At 46.7% G+C, this 23,891-nt stretch overlaps 1 protein-coding gene across 2 annotated transcripts in view; it reads left to right on the top strand.

Annotated features, from left to right (window-relative positions):
- Positions 1 to 22,721, top strand: part of KIF5A (kinesin family member 5A) — a 32,335-nt gene extending 9,614 nt beyond the window's left edge. For both annotated transcript variants that reach the window (XM_082421205.1, XM_082421204.1), the window contains exons 2-29: positions 5,252 to 5,339; positions 5,434 to 5,507; positions 5,905 to 6,009; positions 6,262 to 6,310; positions 6,749 to 6,804; positions 7,053 to 7,140; positions 7,429 to 7,553; positions 8,088 to 8,192; positions 8,514 to 8,662; positions 8,768 to 8,916; positions 9,189 to 9,364; positions 10,142 to 10,210; positions 10,586 to 10,792; positions 11,097 to 11,243; positions 11,844 to 12,032; positions 12,396 to 12,513; positions 12,888 to 12,952; positions 13,062 to 13,171; positions 13,554 to 13,655; positions 14,160 to 14,220; positions 14,470 to 14,541; positions 14,704 to 14,808; positions 17,412 to 17,628; positions 17,876 to 18,029; positions 18,346 to 18,428; positions 18,837 to 18,864; positions 19,319 to 19,433; positions 20,408 to 22,721. In XM_082421205.1, coding sequence (XP_082277331.1) covers positions 5,324 to 5,339; positions 5,434 to 5,507; positions 5,905 to 6,009; positions 6,262 to 6,310; positions 6,749 to 6,804; positions 7,053 to 7,140; positions 7,429 to 7,553; positions 8,088 to 8,192; positions 8,514 to 8,662; positions 8,768 to 8,916; positions 9,189 to 9,364; positions 10,142 to 10,210; positions 10,586 to 10,792; positions 11,097 to 11,243; positions 11,844 to 12,032; positions 12,396 to 12,513; positions 12,888 to 12,952; positions 13,062 to 13,171; positions 13,554 to 13,655; positions 14,160 to 14,220; positions 14,470 to 14,541; positions 14,704 to 14,808; positions 17,412 to 17,628; positions 17,876 to 18,029; positions 18,346 to 18,428; positions 18,837 to 18,864; positions 19,319 to 19,397 — 2,898 coding nt within the window. In that variant the 5' untranslated portion in view covers positions 5,252 to 5,323 and the 3' untranslated portion in view covers positions 19,398 to 19,433; positions 20,408 to 22,721. The remainder of the gene's footprint in view (positions 1 to 5,251; positions 5,340 to 5,433; positions 5,508 to 5,904; positions 6,010 to 6,261; positions 6,311 to 6,748; positions 6,805 to 7,052; positions 7,141 to 7,428; positions 7,554 to 8,087; positions 8,193 to 8,513; positions 8,663 to 8,767; positions 8,917 to 9,188; positions 9,365 to 10,141; positions 10,211 to 10,585; positions 10,793 to 11,096; positions 11,244 to 11,843; positions 12,033 to 12,395; positions 12,514 to 12,887; positions 12,953 to 13,061; positions 13,172 to 13,553; positions 13,656 to 14,159; positions 14,221 to 14,469; positions 14,542 to 14,703; positions 14,809 to 17,411; positions 17,629 to 17,875; positions 18,030 to 18,345; positions 18,429 to 18,836; positions 18,865 to 19,318; positions 19,434 to 20,407) is intronic.
- The last annotated feature ends 1,170 nt before the right edge of the window (positions 22,722 to 23,891 follow it).

Below are 23,891 nucleotides of genomic sequence, written 5' to 3'. Positions count from 1 at the left end.
AATAAAAGTGTATCATAAATTATATTGTTTAGTAACCTATTTTTTCACCAACAAAATATCATGACTATTTCACCATCATTAAATATTTTACATAATTTTATTTATTAAAAAAAACTAAGTTAATTTTTTAATGTCTTACATGCACATGTGACAACATTCAAATGATATAAAAAGGTATACAATGAAAAGTAAGCCTCCTTCCTACTCCTCTTTCCTAGCCACCCAGTTCCCCTTTCAGAAGGCAGCCTTATTGCCAGTTTCTTGTGGATCCTTCTAAAAGAATATCATACATTTACAAGCAAATACATATATACATGCATGCACTTTTTTTTACACAAATGATAGCATACTATACATATTGTTCTGTACCTTGCTTTTTTTTTTTACTTAACAGTGAGTCTTGGAGATCCTTCTATATCAGCACAGAAATATCTATCTCATTCTTTTTAGCAACTGTGTGATTTGTTGTAGGGATATGCCATAATTTATGTAGCCAGGTCTCTATTGATGGATATGGATATTTAGGGGTGTTCTAATCATTTGCTATTACAAACAATTGAACGACCATATGTATATTTAAGGGCCCCGCCAGTGCAATGCATCATCAAACTATTTTTGGCCACTGCATGCACGTGGGATCTTAAGTCCCTGACCAGGGATCGAACCCATGCTCCCTGCAGTGGCAGCATGGAGCCTTAACCACTGGACCACCATGGAAGTCCCATCGTCAAACTATTTTATTGTGGCCACTTTGATAGGTTAAAATGCTAGTCTTAATATTCATTTCTCTTATAAGCAATGAGGTGGTGCATAATTCATATTTTAAGAGCCATTATCACATCATTTTGTGATGTGATATTTTATGATAGCACTTACTGAGGTATAATTTACATACAGTGAGTGCACAAATCTTATGCAAACAGCTGGATGAATTTTATAACATATTTTGACACCTATGTGACCACCACCCAGATTGAGATCTAGAGCTTTTTTTTTTTTTTTTTTTAATTTATGTACTTTATTCTTGGCTGCGTTGTGTCTTTGTTGCTGCGTGCAGGCTCTCTCTAGTTGCAGTGAGCAGGGGCTACTCTTCGTTGCAGTGCACGGGCTTCTCATTGAGGTGGCTTCTCTTGTTGCAGAGCACGGGCTCCAGGTGCGCGGGCTTCAGTAGTTGTGGCACGCAGGCTCAGTAGTTGTGGCTCGCAGGCTCTAGAGAGCAGGCTCGGTAGTTGTGGCGCACGGGCTTAGTTGCTCCGCAGCATGTGGGATCTTCCCGGACCAGGGCTCGAACCCATGTCCCTTGCATTGGCAGGCGGATTCTTAACCACTGCGCCACCAGGGAAGTCCTGAGATCTAGAGCATTTTGATTGCCCCTGAAAGCTCCCTTTTGCCCTCTTGCTGTCAATATCACCCCAAGGCAACCGCTACTTTGACTTCTATCACTACAAATAAGTATTGTTTATTCTTGAACTTTATATAAAAGGAATAATACAGTATGTGCTCTTGAGTTTCAGTTCTTTCACTCAACTCCTTTTTGAGATTTATTGGTGTTCTATTATGACATCATTTTATTTTTTAATTAAAAAAATTTTTTTGGAGTATAGTTGCTTTACACTGCTGTGTCAGTTTCTGCTGTACAGCAAAGTGAATCAGCCATATGTATCCCCTCTTTTTTGGATTTCCTTTCCATTTAGGTCACCACAGAGCACCGAGTAGAGTTCCCTGTGCTGTACAGTAGGTTCTCAGTAGTTATCTATTTTATACATAGTAGTGTATATATGTATGACATCATTTTAAATAGCAGCAAAGAATAAAATATATGTACATGCCATAGTGTAATCAATTCCTTGTATTAACCAGTCCCCTAAATGTAACTCCTTTCAGTTGTTTTCAATTTCTCATTATTATAAGCAGTGTTGATAATAAACATTCTTGTAGCTAAATATTTGCTACAAATATTTCCCTAGTACAAATTCTTAGGAGTAGAATATCTGGGTCAATGGATATGTACAATCCAAGGCTTTTGATTATGCATTTTTGAATTGCCCCTTAAAAGTATGGATGTACTGTCCTACCAGAAAAGAATGAGCATGATCCTTTCGAAGAAATTATACCCCCTTGAACCCTCATCTACACTGCATATTACAATTAAGTTTTTGTTTTCCAGTTTGATAGGTGAAAAATGATGTTACTGTTTTTTTCTTCAAAAATGTTGATCATCTTTATGTTTATTGAACATTTGTATTTCTTCTTCTGTTGTTAGTACCTAACTCTTGTCCATATTTTTCTGGTTAGTTTTGTCCTTTGTTACTAATTTATGAGAGTTCTTTATGTAGTAAGAATATTAATATCTTTGTTTAAAATTTTTTCTTGTTTAAAAATTATGTATTTTCATTTTGGAATAGTTTTAATCTAAATCAAAAAGAACAACAACAACAAAAAACTCCTAAAATCCCACTGTCCAAGGATAACTACTGTTAACACGTTTTTCTATGCAAGCTATACATATATACATATATATAATTTTTTTACAGACATGGAATAATGCTTCATATACTCTTTTGTGTGTGTTTTTTTATACTGCATACTATTTTAAAAACCACCTTTTTCTTAAAATTATTTTGTGCGTACCTTGTCATTACACATTTTTCTGTAACATCACCTATACTATTTTCTTTTTTTAATTTCAAAGCAATACGTTGTCATTGTAAAATATTTACATATCACAGAAAAAATGTAGTAAGCATAAGTTCCTGTCATTCTGCTCTCCGGTGATAACCACCATTAACAGATCTATATACAGTCTTCCATATCTTTTTTCTAAGACTATTCTATCCATATGCTTTTTAAAAATGTATATTCACATTATACAAATTGTTTTTATTTTTTCACATGATCGATCTTGGACATGTCAATATATGTAAACCAAACTTGCTCCTTTTAATGGGGGTAGATTATGGAGGTATCATAACAGATATCTTCTTGATGGATGTTTGAATTGTTTCTAGTTTTTCTTGGATACAAACGGCTGCAGTGAACATCCTTCTACACACATCTTTAAGTGCTTAAGCAAGTGTTATAAAATAAATTCCTAGCATTGAAATCGCTGGGACAGAGTATGACCAGCATGCACATTTAAATATTTAATAGAATTGTCCTCCAGAAAGCCCCTATCAGTTTACAGTACTCCCTTAGTTGTAGAGAGCACCTTCACAACTTCTTTCTCTTTGTGGATTCTGTTTTTTGGGCTTCAGAATCTTTCACCACAGAGAGACCAGATAAATACTCCAGGCAGATATTTATCATAAGCCAGATTTTAAAAAAAATTTTTAATGTTAAAAAAAATTTATTAGTATAAATAATATTTTCCTTTTTGCAGAGAAGTAAAAAGGAAACAAAATAATACACTATTGTCTCACTCTCTTTGGCATTAATAAAACAAGACAAAACAAAACACTTGTACATGGTTTAAAAATGTAAACTTTCCAAGATGCAAACTGAAAAATGAAAGCCTCCTCTCTCCCAGTTTCTCTCCCCCAAATAACCACTGTTAATACTTTTATATAATTCCTTCTGGAAAAAAATTCTACATATGTTGATGCAATATTGTAGATATACCTAGACCCACATCTTCAGCTTTAGCCAACTTTTATGATTTCTCTCTTTTTTTTTTTGAACTGCAAAGACTGTTTATTTGACACCAGTAGCATACATCATAGTAAAAAGGAAACCAGTGATCACAATTTAATGTTGTTTGGGGGATTCTAAGATAAAATAATAAAATAAGTGGTATTAACAGTGGAAAGAAATAGACAAAACTATTACATGCATATGATTTCATACCTGGTAACTCAAAAGACTGAACAAAGAAGCTAATAACATTAATAAGATATTTTATAATGTGATTGGATAGAAAATGAATAAATTGAAGGACCTATTATGTCCCAGGATCCAAAAATACACCTTATAATAAAGTATGACTTTTCTTAATTAGTTAAAACGTGTCTCCCAAACTCTGGTGTCCATAGATGTGAAGGTTTACATATCATTTGAAGAAAGATGGACTCTAGTAAAATAATTTGACAACTAAGTCATAGTCTCTTTATACTGAATGACGGGAAAACACGACTGAGTAGTTTGTCACTTATGACGGAGAACAAGCATAGTCTCATTTAATCTTACCAGAGATCTTCCCTTTAATATGACTAGATAGCAAATATATTCTGTTTGGCTCCCTGGGTTGTAAATATTTTGTATCTTTAGCATTCTTATCAGCACATGTGATTTATAACATATTACCTGAATTAAACAAAGTACTTGTAGGTCTGAGTGACTTACTTCACAGTTTCTCTTTACTTAAAGCTGCTTCCCTAAAGGGAGATCTATATTTCTTTTTTTTTTTAATTAATTAATTAATTAATTATTTTATTTTTGGCTGCATTGGGTCTTCGTTGCAGTGCGCGGGCTTCTCATTGCGGTGGCTTCTCTTGTTGCGGAGCACGGGCTCTAGGCGCGCGGGCTTCAGTATTTGTGGCTTACGGGCTCTAGAGCGCAGGCTCAGTAGTTGTGGCGCACAGGTTTATCTCCTCCGTAGCATATGGGATCTTCCCGGACCAGGGATCGAACCTGTGTACCCTGCATTGGCAGGTGGATTCTTAACCACTGTGCCACCAGGGAAGTCAGAGACCTATATTTCTGATTTCATATATTCTTTTCACAAACAGAGAGCTTGTGTTAATATTTCCACAACAGCTCAGCAGTTCGGTATTTGTGTATTTCGTTTACACAATAGGCAACATGCTATACATCTGTCCCTAACTTTGCATCTTTCACTTAATGCATCTTCAACATCTTTTCACATCAGGACATATGGATCTACTGAGGAAGATATTTTTTAACTTAGTGGTAAATTTTTTAATGTTAATTTATTGTTCTTCACTCTCCACAGCCTTTGGCCCTCTTGTCTTTTCCCATTTGGCTTCCCAGTCTAGGGGTCTGGGATGGTGAGTGCTAAGTCATCACACCCAGACTGAGATCCACTCGTGCAGTCTCGCTGTGTGACCCTCCTCAATGACATTCCACCCCACAGACACAACTCCTGATGTCAGTACTAAATTTTGCCTCTCTTTAGTTTCCCTCATCCCCATAATTGTCCATGCGTACAGAAGGTTGAAGAACGGATGCCTTTTCAGGTGTTTCTCCTCCCTCACACCTGCCTACTGATGTCTGCCATCTTTTATTTCCATTCCAGGGGAAGCCATATATCTTTGACCGTGTATTCCCCCCAAACACGACTCAGGAGCAAGTTTATCATGCATGTGCCATGCAGATTGTCAAAGGTAATGAATGTATTTTTAGAATGGGTTTTTTTCAGGCTTCTCATTCCCTACCCCACTTCTCTCTACCTGTGCTCTTTCTCTGCCATCTCTTCAGATGTCCTCGCTGGCTACAATGGCACCATTTTTGCTTATGGACAGACATCCTCAGGGAAGACACATACTATGGAGGTGAGGGTTCTGACTTTTATGGGCATGAGGAGCTGGGACTGTTAATAGGAGGCCAAGGAATCTCAGTGGGGAAACATCTAGGAATTGAGGGCTGCCTGGTACAGAGGATGAACGGAGGGCAGTGTTATAGTGGAAGTTTAATGAAATCCCTTCAGCCTGCTGCAGTTCACCCTCCTTTCCACTACTCCAGTTTTCTTCTTTTCACCTGGAAAAGAAGCAGCAATGAAAGTCCAGAGGGCTGCTCAGTTCCCTCCTCCTTTCACTAAAAGGTAGTGACCATCCCCTAAGTTAGGATAGTCTTCTTAGCAGCTGTTACCTCTGTGTTCATCTGCATACCTCCGAGTTGTCTGATTCCTCCTGAGCCCCAGCCTCATTCCAGAATACCCTTACTCCCCAGGGAAAGCTGCATGACCCCCAGCTGATGGGAATCATTCCTCGAATTGCCCAAGACATCTTCAACCACATCTACTCCATGGATGAGAACCTTGAGTTCCACATCAAGGTGATCAGGGCATGACTGCTGGGCATTCTCTTATGAGACTGGGAGGGGAGGGTCTAGTATGAGCCCACTGAGATCCTGGCGCCCCAACTTATTCTCCACCATGGTTACCTAAGTTCTTCTCTGCCAACATAGTCTCTTCTGCCTTTTCCCTCCCACCACCACCATTTGAGTGGGTCGCATTAGCCTGAGATCCCTGGATCAGATTTAAGATAGGCCCTCTTCACTTCATACTTCTCCTTTCTCCCCAACCAGGTTTCCTACTTTGAGATTTACCTGGACAAAATCCGTGACCTTCTGGATAGTAAGTGGTGTTTAACCCCAGTGGGTGGGTAGGGGTGAGGAGGGCAAGGAAGAGAAAGATCACATTGCTTTTGGGCTCTTGGGTTTTGGTACTGTTTGGTGAGTGATGCAGCAGGCACACAAGGACACACACACTTGTACTCATTTCCCTTGCCTCCACTCACCAAGAATTTCCCAAAACCGAAAGGGTCAGAAGATGAGCTTAAATGCCCAGGCCCACGTATAAACAGCCTGAGTCTAGCTGGAGCCCTGGGGCTGGAATCCTGCAGGAGGAAAAACAGCCTTCAGCGCGTGCAGGGAGTTTAGGCTTCACAGGGGAGTCTTCCTCCCTCTTGCACATAGAAGAATCCACCATCCGAGTAGACTGCAGTGTGCAGGGGTTGGGGAGGTGGGGGGCTGGAAGTGCTGGCCTCGCTCACCCTGAATTGTCTTGATTCAGTGACCAAGACAAATCTGTCTGTGCACGAGGACAAGAACCGGGTGCCGTTTGTCAAGGTGAGAGTGGGGATGGGACACCCAGGTGGGGCCAGTGTATTGAGAGTGCAGGTGTAGGAGGAGGGTAGACCAAAGGCCCACCCAGAAGTTGGAGGGCGGACGTCCTGGTGGGGTGAGACACGCCAAGGGGCTGGGGAGAGCCTGGAGCCTGGGAAGAGGCGCCGTCTTGAGAGGTCATTTGGTCACTGTGCAGGTAATTTAATTTGCAGATCAAAGTGCGTGGGTCACTGTCCATTTGCCCCCTACAGGGTTGTACCGAGCGCTTTGTGTCCAGCCCAGAAGAAATTTTAGATGTGATTGATGAAGGGAAATCAAATCGTCATGTGGCTGTCACCAGTGAGTGGGGAGACAAGGGGCTCTTGAGCGTGGGGTCTGCCTCTCCTCTGTGCCCTCTGGGGCTGAGGGACGCGAAAGTGAGCAAGGGAAGGCTGTGTCCTCCGGAGGAGGAGGGACGCTTGTCTGTGTGACCCTGAGACCCGCTGCCGGGGAGACGTAGGGGCTAGGCTAGTCCTGACGGACACCCCCTCTCTTGGCGGGTGGAGGCAGGGGTCCATGGAAGCCGGGGCTGAGGGCTTCAGTTCCGCAGGGGTTGGTACAGGGACTGTTTCACCCTCCCTCCTACAGACATGAATGAACACAGCTCTCGAAGCCATAGCATCTTCCTCATCAATATCAAGCAGGAGAATATGGAGACCGAGCAGAAGCTCAGTGGGAAGCTGTATCTAGTGGACCTGGCAGGGAGCGAGAAGGTTGGGGGTCCTGTCAGGGTGGGGTGGGCAAGGAAGGAAGCCTTGGAGGGGGGTGGCCTTTTTGTAAATCAAAATAACTTTGTTATTGAGCTAGAATTCACGTACCGTAAAGTTCACCATTTTAAAGCGTACAGTTCAGTGACTTTCAGTATGTTTGGAAGGTTGTGCATCATCACCACTAATTCCAGAACATTTTCATCACCTGTTGACAGTCATGCCCTCTTCTCCCCTCCCCCATCCCCTGGCAACCACTAATCTACTTTCTGACTCTGGATTTGACTTTCTGGACATTGCACATAAATGGAATCGTATAATGTGTGTGTGTGTGTGTGTGTGTGTGTGTGTGTGTCTGTGTGTGTGTGTGTGGTGAGGTCTGTAGCAAGAGCATTTAGGGGAACAGAGGAAGGGCCTTCTCTGTCCTCTTTCCCTCTCCCCGTCTCCTTGGACTAAGCCACCTTACGTGGAGAAGGGGTGGGGAGAGCCCCCTCCCTCTGCAGCCGCTCACGACATACTCACCCCTTCGTGCCCTGGTAGGTCAGCAAGACTGGAGCAGAGGGAGCTGTGCTGGACGAGGCCAAGAATATCAACAAGTCCCTGTCAGCCCTGGGGAACGTGATCTCTGCGCTGGCTGAGGGCACAGTGAGTGCTCCTTAGGTGTCCGCACCCCTCAAGCCCCACCCCATCTTCTGCCTTCTCCTAATGCCCCACCTTATCATGCCAATTCATGTGTTGCTCCACCCCTAGTCAACACCACCGTCCCTTCTTTATTTTTATTTTTATTTTTTTTGGCTGTGCCATGCAGCTTACAGGATCTCAGTTCCCTGACCAGGGATTGAACCCGGGCCACAGCAGTGAAAGCCCGGAAGCCTAACCACTAGGCAACCAGGGAACTCCCCCACCATACTTCTGATTTCCCCGTTGAATTTTTTTTTCTGATTTGTGTCCTCTCTCTTCCCCCAGAAAAGCTATGTTCCGTATCGTGACAGCAAAATGACACGGATTCTCCAGGACTCCTTGGGAGGAAACTGCCGGACAACCATGTTCATCTGCTGCTCACCGTCCAACTACAACGATGCGGAGACCAAATCCACCCTGATGTTTGGACAGCGGTCGGTGGCAGGGTCCCCTACACCCTGCCGCAGCCCCTGCTGCACTCTCCCCTCAGGGTCTTGGGGGCCTTAATGGAGGTCTCATCTCTTCGTTCTCCTCTCCAGGGCAAAGACCATTAAGAACACTGCCTCCGTGAATCTGGAGTTGACTGCCGAGCAGTGGAAGAAGAAATATGAGAAGGAGAAGGAGAAGACAAAGGCTCAGAAGGAGACGATTGCAAAGCTGGAGACAGAGCTGAGCCGGTGGCGCAGTGGTTAGCAACGGGTCCTGTGGCTGCAGGGAGCCAGAGAGGGCTCCTACGATCTCCAAGGGGGGCTGCGTTTCCAGAGGGGTGCAGTAGAGCAGTCATGAGAGAAAGCGAGAGCGGCTTGACTGCCTTTACCCCCACCCCCCAAAAGGTTGACGGTCCACTTGGCAAGAGAGATGGAGGCCTGGAGGTCTCCGCATTGTACAGTGAGGGAGGAAGAACCCTCGGATGCAGCTGTCCCTTCTCCCATCCCTCACCTTGTTCCGCCCCTTTGCCAGGAGAGGACGTGCCAGAGACGGAGCGCCTGGCTGGGGAGGATGCTGCCCTGGGGGCTGAGCTCTGTGAGGAGACGCCCGTGAACGACAACTCATCCATCGTGGTGCGCATCGCGCCTGAGGAGCGGCAGAAGTACGAGGAGGAGATCCGCCGCCTCTACAAGCAGCTTGATGACAAGGTAAGGACAGTCGGGCAGGGCACAGAGGTGAGAGCCCAGTGGGATGGTAAGTGAGGGATTAAAGAAGTAGCTTATCCTGCCGTTTTTCTGATTTTAAAAGAGATGAATGTTCATTATTGAAAATATGGAAGATAAATAAATATATATATAAGAAAATTTAAATCATCTCTTCCCACCATTCAGAAATAAAGCCATGCAATTGAGATTATACTGTATATGTAACTTTGCATCTGATTTTTTTCATTCCTCATTATATAATGAGCAATTTCCTACTTTGTTAACAATTCTTCATAAAAGTATTTTAAAATAGCTGCCTAACAGTCAATTTATCAGAATGTATTTAACCATTTACTTATTTACAGGCCTTCTAGGGTTTTTTGTTTGTTTGGCTTTTTGTTGGTTGGTTGTTTTTGCTATTATAAATAGCTCTGAAATGACTGTCTCTTGTGCGAAAGACTTTGCTTTGGAATGATTTGATTAGAATGGAGCGCTAGAGTGGGATTTCTCAGTTAAAGGATATGAACATTTAAAGGCTTTTGCTGTGCATTGTCAAGGTTATACCAACTTCTAGGAAGAAAGGGATTAAAAAATGAGGGCAGGGGTCAAGGAGAGAAGCTGAGGGAAAGACCTCTTTCTTTTTTTAGGATGTGGAGTTTCTAAATCAAAGCCTAAACTAGCTGGATTTTTATCAGGATTCACATCTACCCCAACCCTGTAAGTCTAAACTGGAAAGAGTAGTTCCCTTCACCTCGTCTTTACCCCTTTTGCCTCCAACAGGATGATGAGATCAACCAGCAGAGCCAACTCATAGAGAAGCTCAAGCAGCAGATGCTGGACCAGGAAGAGGTAATGGGAAGGAGGGCAAGACACAAGAGGAGAGGGTTGTGTGTTCATCCCTGAAAAGCATCAAAAAGACCTTTTCCTGATAAGATGGAAGAAGGGCCATTCTGCTTAGGGGTTAGTCACCCTCCAAGACTATAGAAATCTGGAAACTTAATTGGGGTTTTGCTTAAAGCACGGATGCCGGAGTCTGGGTGCTTCTTCATTCTGTTGCCCTACTTCTGTGAAGCGGAAAGCCCGCTTCCTCTTGACTCTTGCTTTGGCCCTTGCTTCTCTCCTAGACCTATACCTGGGTGGGGGGCTCAGCTTCCCCAGACCAAGGGGCCATCGAAGTGGTCACCGGCAGAGGACTCCCTCACGTGGCTCGCCCCTCCCTTGCAGCTGCTGGTGTCCACTCGAGGAGACAATGAGAAGGTCCAGCAGGAGCTGAGCCACCTGCAGTCGGAGAACGATGCCGCGAAGGATGAGGTGAAGGAAGTGCTGCAGGCACTGGAGGAACTGGCCATGAACTACGACCAGAAGTCCCAGGAGGTGGAGCAGAAGAGCCAGCAAAACCAGCTTCTGGTGGATGAGCTGTCTCAGAAGGTGGTGAGTAGCCGGCTAGGAGCTCCCTGGCCTAGAACATCCTCCACTTCCAAAGGGACCTCTGCTTCCTGATAGGGCAGGATCCCGTTTGCACCTTTGCACTGCCGTTCAGTGTGTCGTGGGACACTCCCCCACCCCCGCCACTGCACTTTGCCCTTCTGACCCCTCTCCCTTCCAGACCCTTCTGCAGGGCTTGTGTTCTCTTCATAGCAGCCATCAGGGTCATGCGTGAACGTAGAGGCCTCCGCCTGGGCTGGGGAGGGGAGCAGGAAGATGGCGGTGGGATGACCTGAAGGGCTGTCCCCAGGCCACCATGCTGTCCCTGGAGTCTGAGTTGCAGCGGCTACAGGAGGTCAGTGGACACCAGCGGAAACGAATTGCTGAGGTGCTGAACGGGCTGATGAAGGACCTGAGTGAGTTCAGTGTCATCGTGGGCAACGGGGAGATTAAGCTGGTGAGTGGAGAAAGAGGCGGCAGCCTTGTTCAGGTCATTCTTGTTCTGGGCACTGGTGGGAGGTGCCAGTGAGACAATCCAGGCCCTCAGGGATACTGGGGAGTGGGGGGTTCCAAAGATCCAGGAAACACTCCTGCAAACTAGACACAGGAAAGCAGGTAGAGGTTTGCATAGACTCAATTGAAATACACGTTCTAAATCCACACACCAACTGAAATTCACATTGCTGAATAAAGAAGCAGTGGAGATGTGCTTATAGCAGGATTTGGAGATGGGAGCACAAAATTAGGAATGATACATGCAGATCTGTGGCAGTGACAATGACCCATCTGGGTGATCAAGCAGGTCAGTTTGACTACAGAATATCCTGTTGCTCTATAGGATGAAAGAAGGTCAGAATTGGATCTTTAAGCGCAGAGAGAGGGATTTAGTGTGAAATGACAGGTGATACAGAGCTGCTAGAAGTCATCTGGAACATAGCCGTCCCACCCGAGTCCCGAGTGGGTGTGTGTGCCTGGGGGCTAGGCCGAGTAGAAGGAAATGGACAAAGGGCTTCCCGGCAGCAGAGAGGCACCTCCTCCCTTGCTTGCTCTCCCACAGCCGGTGGAGATCAGCGGGGCCATCGAGGAGGAGTTCACTGTGGCCCGACTCTACATCAGCAAAATCAAATCCGAAGTCAAGTCTGTGGTTAAACGGTGCCGGCAGCTAGAGAACCTCCAGGTCGAATGTCACCGCAAGATGGAAGTGACTGGGCGGGAGCTCTCATCCTGCCAGCTTCTCATCTCCCAGGTGAGTGTGGAGGTCCAGAACCTTTGGGTGCCGTGGGAGAGGACGGGCAACTCTGTGCTTATGGGATAACTCCTAGCACCCACGTTTATGTCAAGAGCCTAGGGTCAACTGAAGTCAAGGACAGAAGAGCTGGGGGAAGCAGAGAGGGTCCAGGCTAGAGAAGTGAAGGATCGGGGGATACTGCCCTCTGATCCAAGAGGGTCTAAAGGAAGGGTCTCCAGAGGAATGTCCCTCGACCCTGCATCCCCATGGGAGGTGTAGCAGGAAGGGAGGAGAGCTGGAGCTTATGGAGGTCTGCACTGCCTGGAGTTGGGTCCTTTGCTGCATCCATCTTCTTCCTCTCATGAACCCTCACCCCACCAGCATGAGGCCAAGATCCGCTCCCTGACGGAATACATGCAGAGCGTGGAGCTCAAGAAGCGGCACCTGGAAGAGTCCTATGACTCCCTGAGTGATGAGCTGGCCAAGCTCCAAGCCCAGGGTGAGGCCCTCTTAAACGTCCAACCCACCCATCCTGGGATCTAAGATCGCAGAGGGGACAGGGAGGGAAAGTGACAAACATCACAGGAAACCACCCAACAGCACACTCACCAAAGCATTAGACTGAAATCGTGGAGTCCAACTCACATGCTGCTTAGCACACTTTTGCACGTAGCTCATTTTCCATGAACCATAAACCCTCCGTTGTTCTTTGTCCCTGCTGTATGAAACTGGACCATCCTCACCCAGAAGAACATCCCTGTGGGCCCATTCTGGGTAGACGTGCCTTGCTCTGCCTGGAGCTCTGGTCACAATGTGAAGTTCTGTCCGGAGGAGGTAGGTCTGATGTAAGCTGTCTTCCCCTCTGTCCCTCAGAAACTGTGCATGATGTGGCCCTGAAGGATAAGGAGCCAGACACACAGGACTCCGAAGATGTGAAGGCGAGTGGGGAAGGCGTGGGGAGGACTGGGGCCCGGCAGGGCTGTGCTGGTCCTCACTGAGCGGGTGTCTGGGAGTCTAGCTTTGAGCTTGGGGTGGGGTTGTTTGCAGAAGGCCCTGGAGCTGCAGATGGACAGCCACCGGGAGGCCCATCACCGGCAGCTGGCCCGGCTCCGGGACGAGATCAATGAGAAGCAGAAGACCATTGATGAGCTCAAAGAGTAAGAGTTCCCCAGGGCGGCTCATCTCCACCCAGTCCCCTCCCTTTGCTGTGCCTACTTAGATGCTCCCTCTTGCACCAGGATCCGGTTCTTTAACTTCCATGTGTCATTCCCCTGACAATGACACGACTTTGCAGCCCAACTCCAGGAGGTACAAGGAGTGAGGACTAGTCCCTATCTGCAAGGCTATTCTGATTAGATAGCTCAGGGCCCCTCTGTCATGGAAGCAGTGGCCTGAGTCTGCCTCTGATACCCGAAGGTAGATGCATCAACACTACCAGGACTCACGTGTAGAAGAAGGAAAGTGTTTGAGGAGCTGGGCTTCCCTTTGCCTCTCACTGACATCTTTTTGTTCTCCCCAATACCTCCTTGCCCTCCGCAGCCTGAATCAGAAGCTCCAGTTAGAGCTGGAGAAGCTTCAGGCTGACTATGAGAAGCTGAAGAATGAAGAACATGAGAAAAGCACCAAACTCCAGGAGCTGACGTGAGTGACGGGTCTGCCTGCAGACCCTACTCAGACATACTGCAGAGGCAAGACACAATCTAGATGTGAATATGGTGACCACAGGAAGCAAGTGCCTCAGAAGAACAGTTTGATGGGGTGGGGAAGGGGGAAAAAGGGAGGCTTCTGTTCAATATTAGCAGACATGGAAGGATGTGGGTGATGTTTTGTGACATGTAAAAAGCAGGTTACAAACAGTAGGAATGGTATAATCCCATAACAGTTATGTGGGATATGCATGCATGGAAGAGTCTGGAAAGATGGACACCAGAATGTTCATGGTGGTTTGATCTGTAAGTAGCAGAATCATGGCTTTTTATGGAACTCATTTACTTATCTTTTTTTTTTCTGTTCTAATTTCTGCACTGTGAACATGGGTAACTTGTGTAATAAATAATAATAGATATAGATCAAAGGAATGGAGGAGGGAGGAGAGAGGGAGGCAGGGAGGCCCTGAGGGATTCTTCTGTTTCCCTCTTCCTCCAGATTTCTGTATGAGCGACACGAGCAGTCCAAGCAGGACCTCAAGGGTCTGGAGGAGACAGTTGTGAGTGGTTTCCTTCTCTGCCAGGTTAACAGTGTGTGGGTGGAGGGCTTCAGTTCTTCCTCCCGATTTCTTCCTAACCCCATTCCTCCTTGCCTTTCTGCAAAGTCAGTCTGTGGCATGATCAGGACGCACCTTTTCCTAAAGGATGAGTGACTCACTTGTCTAGAGAGACTGGAGGGTCCAGTAATTTTGGAGGGGGAACGGTGACTGGGTATTTGGAGGCCCCCAATTTTTCTTCATTGTTTCCAGGCCCGGGAACTCCAGACCCTCCACAACCTTCGCAAGCTGTTCGTTCAAGACGTCACGACTCGAGTCAAGAAAGTGAGTGCCGTCTCGGGGTCTTCCCAGCCCCCGTATCCTCCCCCTGTCCTCAGGCTTCTCCAGACCCTGTGGCCTTCAGTGGGGCTGGCTTGGCCTGGTCTGGGTGGGACCTGATTGGCCTCAGGACAGCCACACCTTTCCCCTGCCTCTGTCTCTCATCAGAGTGCAGAAATGGAGCCCGAGGACAGTGGGGGGATTCACTCCCAAAAGCAGAAGATTTCCTTTCTTGAGAACAACCTGGAACAGCTTACAAAGGTTCACAAACAGGTAAGAGTGAGGGTAAGGGGTGAAGAGAACTCTTGAGGCCGGGAGCCTAGGATACCTAAATCTTTGGAGGCCCTTGGATTTAGGAAAATCTACTTGCATGTTTTCCTTACTTTTCCCTTTTCCCTTTCCTACTAATCCCTTCTTTATCCTGTATTTGGTTCCACTTTTACCTTGTTCTTGGTTCTATGCCTGTTTTCCCTTTCCCAAAGCTCCCAGCCTGCCTCTGCTCAAAGTGGAATTCCCCAGGCCTACGCTGTTGGAGGGAAAGGTTGAAACTGATAGAGGTTTCAGAGGCATGGGGCCGTGACCGTACACAGGGGATACTGGTCAGACGTCAGCCAGAGACAGAGAGCAGAGAGACAAGAAGCCAGGAAGCTGGGCTTTCTCTCATGGAGAGGACTCCCTCTGCCTAGGCCTGGGGCAGGCACACAGGGCAATTACATGATGTCCTCAGACGGCCCAACCGGCCCCTGGTCAGGGCCAGTGAAAACTCCTGTGTATTAAGTTGCTGCCTCTCTATCCCCCTCCTTGCTGCTGCGGTTCCTTAGGTGGAAGACTGGGTTTCAAAGGTATGGGGTGGGGAGGTGGAAGGGGCAGTCCAAAGGAGTCAGGACAGGAAATGTTTGGTGCATACAGAGCAGGAGCACCCTGGCTAGTGCCAAATAGCTGAGCCTTGAAGACAGATGCAACAGACTGTCAACTGGCTCTTTTAACTGATTCGTAAAATAAACCCTAACCTAGACTTCATTCCCTTCTTTTCGAATCCACCTTAAAATTCGTTTTAAACTCATATTCTCATTAAACTACAGCTTAAACTTCTTTTCTTCCCAGTGCCATACCCAGCATATATAGTAAATACCCAGTACACCTTCTTATTTTTTTAAATAATGAAGAAAATCCTAGAACTGTGGCCCAATGATAGTCCACAGGGTTTATTTATTTATTTTGGACCTGCAGAGGGCTTTAGAACCATCTTTCCCCCTTTACTTATTATAAAACAGTGTGAACAACATTATAGAAAAGTTGAAAGGGAAGAAACATTTGTAATCGGTTTTGCCTTTCTTTTTAATTTCTGTGTTCATTTTCCTTCTTAATCCAAATGCATATTACATTGCTTTTTTTCCCCAATTTTTCATTGTAGTAAAGTACACATAACATAAAATTTATGACGTTTAATCATTTTAAGTGTACCATTCGGTGGCCTTAAATCCATTTGTAATGTTGTGCAACCATCACCACCATCCTTCTCCATAAGTCTTTTCATCCTGTAGAACTGAAACTCCATCCCCATTAAATAATAACTCCTCATTCCCTGCTCCTCCACCCCCTGGCAACCCCCATTCTACTTTGTCTCTATAATTTTGGCTACTCTAAGAATCTCACCTAAGTGGAATCATCTGGGATTTGTCCTTTTGTGACTTGTTCATTTCACTTAGCATAATGTCTTCCAGGTTCATCCACATTGTGGCACGTTTGAGGAAATCACAGGCTGTTTCCTTTTCCCCCATGAAGGCTCTGCCTCTGTTCTAAGTCTCAAAGACCAAAAGCTACTCACCTATAGGAGAGAGGACTCCTAATATCCTACCTCAGGGGACACAAGACTAGAAAGGAAAACATGAGCGATGTAGAAACCTCTCAGTCAACAGAATCTTAAATAGCCAGGGCCATAACCCTATTACAAATTAAGCTAAGTTATTGTCACAGCAAAACATTGTTTATAATCTTTAAATTGTCCAAAAGTAAAGGGACAATTCTCCCAGTGTTCCCTGCTGCACTGATTTACCTGGTATCTTCCAAGGCCGGCTCCTTCTGCAATCTGTAGGGCCCTAGTCATTGTGTGAAACCTTGTAAAAAGATCAGGAAGTCTTTTCTGGCTGCAAGGTGGTTGCTACCACACTGTAGCTTAATTTAAATGGGGAGAGGGACAGCCCAGGAAGTCCTTGAACATGAAGGTAATGAGCACAAATGTTTGTGAGACTTCAAAACATTTTCTTTCCTTCCTATGGGGCGGCCATATGTGTGTGTGTGTGTGTGTCTGTGTCTGTGTCTGTGTGTGTGTGTGTGTGTGTGTGTGTGGCGCGTGCGCTCCTGTATTCCAGCTTCTGCTCCTGCTCTACACTGCACCTAACCTGCACTCAGTACCATCTCCACCCTCCAAACTGCTACTGTGCTCTTGCTGCCTCGCCCTGTGCATGCCCACAAAGCCATCTCTGGGGGAGGGGGAGGGGCCTCATTCCCATGGTTGCCCTGGGGCTGTTGGTCTGGCACCAGCTGTGAGATATTGGGGGGTTGGTGGTGTTTAGGCCAGGAGGAGACTGGAACTCTTGCTATCCCAAGAGTTCTGGGCTACAGAGGAGTTGGCATGTTTTTGCTGCCTGGAAAACGATGTAACTTTTTAATGCCTGACTACCATTTGCTAAAGGGAGAAGGAAAGAACTGGCCAGAACAGCAATTAGGTAAAGGGAATGAGGCCTTTGGAGGAAACGACATGGTCTCCACCTTCCCTGACATGACTTTTCCTTATTCTCTCTCCCACCCGCACCCCCGACTCTGCTGCCTTGTTCGCCTCTCTCCCCGCCTCTTCGCTGGGGCTCATCCCACAGCTGGTACGTGACAATGCAGATCTGCGTTGTGAGCTTCCTAAGTTGGAAAAACGACTTAGGGCTACGGCTGAGAGAGTTAAGGCCCTGGAGGGTGCACTGAAGGAGGCCAAGGAGGGCGCCATGAAGGACAAGCGCCGGTACCAGCAGGAGGTGGACCGCATCAAGGAGGCCGTTCGGTACAAGAGCTCCGGCAAACGGGGCCATTCTGCCCAGATTGGTGAGTGGGGAGTGGGCGTCAGTAGGCGGGGCGGGGGGGGCGGTTACGGGGGGGATCACAACCTGAGGGAACCCAGCAAATTCCTCAGTGTAACCCCACCCCAGCCTCATCCCACCACCACTACAAAAAAGTAGAAAAGTGAATTACCTTACATGCAACTCAGTTCAGCTCTAGCTAAATGACCTTGCAGGGCAACTGCAAGGTAACAAATAGCCTCTTCACGGTCATTTTCCTTTCTTTGCCGCAGCCAAACCCGTCCGGCCTGGCCACTACCCAGCATCTTCACCCACCAACCCCTATGGCACCCGGAGCCCTGAGTGCATCAGTTACACTAACAGCCTCTTCCAGAACTACCAGAATTTGTACCTGCAGGCTGCACCTAGCTCCACCTCAGATATGTAGTGAGTGACCATGGGCGGGCTGAAGTCCCAACCCAAGGCTCTCTGCACCCTATAAGGCATAAGACTGGGTTAATTATTGGGTGAGACTTAATTCTTTTCCTAAGTAGCTTCATTTCTAACCCTTTCTCAACTTCACACCTTTGATTAGAAGGTGGGCATCTGCCCTCCCAGCCTGAGGCCATGTTTGTTGTCCTCTGGTCTCTGGGGATGGGAGGGGTGGATGGCTTCATCCCTGAGGGTGAGTGTGGATCAGTGGTCCTCGGAACAGTGGAAGGTGGGTGCCAGAGGTTGCATCTCTCTGCTCTGCTCCATCCAGCTTTGCAAACTCCTGTACCAGCAGTGGGGCCACATCTTCTGGAGGCCCCTTGGCTTCCTACCAGAAGGCCAACATGGACAATGGTGAGTGAAAAAGATGGGTAACCAGCCTGTGGGATCCCCAGGGCAAGTTGAAAAGTATCAGAAAAGTAAGTGACCCTGCACCTACAGCTCAAACACTGCATCCCTTCAGGGTCTTGGACGCTTGGAAGTGGATTCCTCCGGTCACGTGCCTGTCCCAACCCTTACCTTCCTTTCCCCTTCTCCTCTCCTCTGTGAGGGCTCAGGGAGGCTTTTTCTCAAACAAAATAATGATGCAGATTGGGGTAGTTGAAGACGAGTGCCACAGATCCAGATGGCAGCTGTGTTCCCAAGACACTTAGCTTTTTCTCCAAGGGATTAGGATGAGAGAGGGTTTGAGGAGACTGTTAGTAACACCCAATCTCTTTTTTCCTTCTTCCAATCTTGTGTCCTCCATGATGTTGTCTTCAGGAAATGCCACAGATATCAATGACAATAGGTACGCTGGTTGCCACTGCTCTTGGGCTCTCTGGGTGGGACCAGAAGAAATGGTTACATTTTCCCCATGCCTTACTTAGAGGTTTGCTGGAGACTTTGGGGAAAGGAGGAGGAAGTGAGAACCATTCTCGCCATCACTGTGTTGTCCAGGAGGTCCAGTCATCCCCTGCCTTGGTGTAACACTGTCCCCTCCTCCAATTCTCCCTGGGGTTCCTCCCCATGCCAGCTATGGGGGCTGGGAGAAAGCGCCACGGACATCTGATGACCTGGGTTTCCCTCCTACTTTTGGGAACTTTGTGACCTGGGGCAAGTCAGCTCTATCTCTCTGGCCTTGATTTGCACTGTATTCCTGCCCTTCGTTATCTCACAGGGATGCTGAGAGAGCAAAGTGACAGGAATGATGTCTTTTATACGGAGCTGACAATGCTGTGATTATGCTGGGTCTCTTCTTCCAGGAGTGACCTGCCATGCGGCTACGAGGCTGAAGACCAGGCCAAGCTGTTCCCTCTCCACCAAGAGACGGCAGCCAGCTAATCTCCCACACGGGCTGCTGCATACCTGCACTTTCAGGTAGTTTCAGGCCGCTTCCTCTGACCAGCTCAGGTTGCCTCCTTTCTTGCCCTCAGCTTCGTTTCTCCTGCTTTTTTTAAAATCATCTCAAAACTTTTACTATATAGTTGTCCCTCAACTCCCGCTGTCCCCTCCCAGGGGCTACATCAGAACTGCCCGGTGTCCCCTAGGCACTGGCCTCCCCTCCCCCCTTGTGCTTGGCCATAGTGGGAACCACAGTACTGCCTTTCTGCCACTAGGGGTCGCTGCAACATGTCAAAAGAAGTGGGCAAGGGCAGTGTCCATCTAGAGCCCCAACACAGGTCACAGAACCTAGTAGTTATTAGGAGACCTTGGGAGATCTCTGTGTCCTATACTCATATCTGTATATGTCACCAATGAGCTTTAGCAAATGCCCCAGGAAGTCTAACTTTTTGTTCCTCTAGCTGCTGTATCAGCACTCCCCTACAGTCTTTCTAGTGGAGGTGGAAAACAGCTGCGTGCCCACCTCCAAGCCCCACCTTCACCTCTGTCCTGGGTCCCCTCCCCTGTTCCCTGTGCTCTCCTAGCAGCACAGGCACCTTCCTGGTTCTTGTGTGTCACCAGGCTTCTCGCCAGGGTTGCTTTATGGCTCAAAACGGGCCCTGGGATCCTGTTTTATTGTCCACCTTGGATCCTTGGAGAACGAGAAACGAGAGAACATGGCCAGTCTCCTAGTGGGCGGCATCCAAGCTGAGCCCTCTCCAGGGGTTTTCCAGAGTAATAGGCCAGGCACACGCAGGCAGAAAGGCATGAGAAGCAAGCAGTAGGAATGGGGGAGGAAGAGTTAGGGAAGGCCTGCGGGTGGAGGAGCAGGAGCTGGGAGGGTGGCGTCTGGTTGTTGATATCAAAGGAACAGGACTGTAAACCCAAGTTGGTACAGATGCCACCCTGTTCCTCTTCAGTAACCGGGCTGCAAGGTGGTTCCTCACAACCTCTTTCTCTTTCTTCCCCAGTTTCTAAGAGGGACTGAGGCCTCTCCTCTCAGCATGCTGCAAACCTGTGGTCTCTGATACTAACTCCCTCCCCAGTCCTTGTTGTTCGACTGTACTATGTTTGATGTCTTCTCTTACTCTGTATCTCTTTGTACTCTGTATCTATATATCAAAAGCTGCTGCTATGTCTCTCTCTTCTCTCTGTCATACTCTCTAGTATCTAATGATGTATTTAGTAATTTCTAAGCATAGTATACCCTCCTCATTTGGGGCCATAGGGAGGAGGGTCAGCGTTTCTTCTTTCTCTCATATATGCATCTCTCACACTGAATGGTGTTAGTCACGGAGATGATAAAAGGAAAATGGGAGCTAGAGGGCTGTGATCCTTCACAAACACACACACACACATGCACGCACACAAAGCCTTAAGCAGAAGAATGTCTTAGCGTCATGAGAAGATACAGAAATAGACTCTTCCTCCCTCCTCTTCCACGTTTAGCACAGGGGAGGGTAAAGTGGAAGGACTGCTTAAATTATACGGTGAATTTTCTTCAGACACCCCTCACCCAAACGGAGGGGTTCTGGGTGTGCACCTCTGCCCCCCGAGGTCTGCCTTTTGCCTCCCTCTTCCTGTGCCCCCTGGACAACCAAGAACATGGCTTGCTCAAGGGACCACTTCCCTTTCTCCTCAAAACTCCTTTTGATACTCTCTACCCCAGAGCTCATGACCAGAACCCAAAGCTGCTTAAAATTATTTTGAAAAATTAAGGAGGCCAACCCATTTCCAACAATCTGTCAAATGGTTGCTCATCTGTCCACGGTGATAGTTATAGCCAAGCGTAAGCAAAATGATTCCTTCTTTGGCTTTGGGGGTAAACAGACTGGAAAATTCCTAAGTATTTTTTTGCCACAGTGATGGGCTGGATTCCTTTCTCTGTCCCATATTGGGCTGTATGTTCTTCCCATCTCCACCTTTTGGTTTGGGGGCTTCCAGTTCATTGGCAAAATAGGTATCTTGAAATGCCTTCCTTTCAAGCTGGAGCCTGACTTTTCCCCGATGATACACATTAAAAAATGTTTTTTTCCGAAAAGAATTCCCTCTATAATGTCCTCATCTGGTATTAAGTGCACTTTAAAGAAAAGAGCAGGGCAGATTTTCCAGAGGTGGAGGAGCCCAAGGGCTTGACCCAGGGGGCTCCCCCACTCCCTATGGAATTGACAGGACTATTGTTTTGTTTTCTATCCTGTCCTACCACATGGTGCTAAGGTGGCTTTCCAGGTAACTGCAGGGATGGAGAGTGGAGGTCACAAGGAAGTCCAAATCAAGAAATATAACCTGGTGTCCAGATAGCCAGTCTTATCTGGGATGGAAGAACAGGGTAGCAGGGCAACCCATCACCTAGTTTCTAAGTCAGGAAAGAGAAGCTCAGTGTGAGGGTCAGCTGGTAAATACAGCCTGTATTGGCCTGTGACTCCTTCAAAGAAAAAAGTCCTTTCTCCCTTTACCTGTTGGGCCCTTTTTAGCAATTAAGGAGAAATGCAGGGAAAAAATATATATACCAGAGGGGTGTAGAATAAATCCAAGGCGGTGATATTCAAACATTTTTCAGAACCAATCTCATATAGAACGCTGATATAAAGAATAGCTAAAAGTGACGCAGACCTGGGCAGTTTGCATTTTTGTTGTTTGGTGGAAAATGCTTCACTAGTTGAGGAGCCCTTGAACAGTCCTTAAGAGACCCCAAGGATTCTGTAGAGTAGATTGAAAACCACTGCTCTGAGGAAAGGGGTTCAATCTGGCTCCCCTGCCCCAAGCAAAGGGGGAAAGGGTGGGGTTGGTGAGCCACGCTGTCTCCAGACGCAAGCGGAGAGGAAGGAAGATACCTGTGCACCTGGAGACTTGTGCTAAGATCGGCCAGCAGGGCACCCAAGAATCCAGTGGGCTTTATGTAATCTTGCCACCAAATGACTCTTTTAAAACACAGAAGAAAATGTGAAGGTGTAGGGCAGATGAGGAGAGAGGTGACAGAGGGAACAGCCTTCTCTTTAGCAAGATGTAAGGGAAATATAATTCACTTACATAAATAAGAAACGACACACACACAAAGCCTTCACCAGAAGCTTCACTCCACATCCTCCTCCTCCCCCTCCTCCCACCCCCCTCACCACATTCCTTTCAGAGAGCCAGGGTCTCCACGAGGGGCACCTGGCCTGCCCCCTCACATCTGCCAAAATGTTGCATGCCAGCGTGGAAGACAAACCAAACTGCACCAACCCCAGTGTGTATTTACTTGATGTACATAGATACCTTTAAAATAAAATAAATTCAATGATGGCTCTCCGGTGTTGTAAGTCTTTATCCCTCCCCAGTCTCACTCCCTTCCCTGCATGTAATGGCATTATGACAGTGTGGGATATATCCTTCCAGGTGTTTTTCCATATATTTACACACAGGTTTTTTTCCCCACTTGACAATATGTGCTAGAGATCTTTTCATGTCAAGATACATATTTACCTCATTAAAAAAATACATGATTTTTTATAAACTTATCCTATAATTTATTCAACCATTCCACTATTGGTGGACATCTATCTAGGTTGTTTGTAATTTTTAACAAAAAATGGTATCCTGTTTTCTTCATTGTTTTCCCCAGACCACCCTCAGCCCCAGCATCAATTCCATCCCTCTAGCACGTCTGCATCCCTCCCTCGCCAAGAGCTCAGCTATCTTGTCCCAAGATTGTTTACCACAATCACCCTTCTAACCCCCATTTTAGAGCATAGCCCTACCTGTCTTCTCTGCTCTTACTTCAAAGTTTCTGAGATAAGTGGAGAAAACCACACAACCAAAACACTGGGGCAATTAAAAACAAAGAGCCCCAGAGGTAACTGGACCTTTGGTGCCGGTTTAACGTTCTTTCTGTGTGTCCACGCTGTTTTCTCTCCCACTCTCCAGAGCAGCTAGTCTAAACCCTCACTCCTCAAGATCCCTTCTCACCCTCCTCTCTTAGGCAACAACGTTGTCTGTTTTAGAGGGTAAATTAAGGTGACTGTGTGAAATTCTTCATCTCCCCCCCCCACCTACACACTTACCTCTGTCCACACAGATCCCTTTGCTTTCTCCCGTCTGACAAGTGATAAATCTCCCTTCTCTGGACTAAATCAAGGCCCTTCTAGATCTTCATTCCTGAGGTACTTACAAAGACTCAATATATAAAATAACTAATGAGAACCTACTGTATAGCACAGGGAACTTTACTCAGTGCTCTGTGGTGACCTAAATGGGAAGGAAATCCAAAAAAGAGGGGATATATGTATATGTATAGCTGTACAGTAGAAACTAACACAACATTGTAAAGCAACTATACTCCAATAAAAATTAAGAAACTAAAACAAACAAAAAATATATAAAATAACTAAAAGTGATGCAGACTTGGGCAGTTTGCATTTTCTTCGTTAACTTCTGTCCAGTGATTTCTTCCCTTGTCCTTGGTAAGGTCTCCCT

Source organism: Balaenoptera physalus, assembly GCF_965194825.1.
Source record: "Balaenoptera physalus genome assembly, chromosome: 13".
NCBI classification, from domain to species: domain Eukaryota; kingdom Metazoa; phylum Chordata; class Mammalia; order Artiodactyla; family Balaenopteridae; genus Balaenoptera; species Balaenoptera physalus.
Note: the sequence above shows the minus strand (reverse complement) of the source record. Positions and strands in the feature narration are given on the sequence as shown.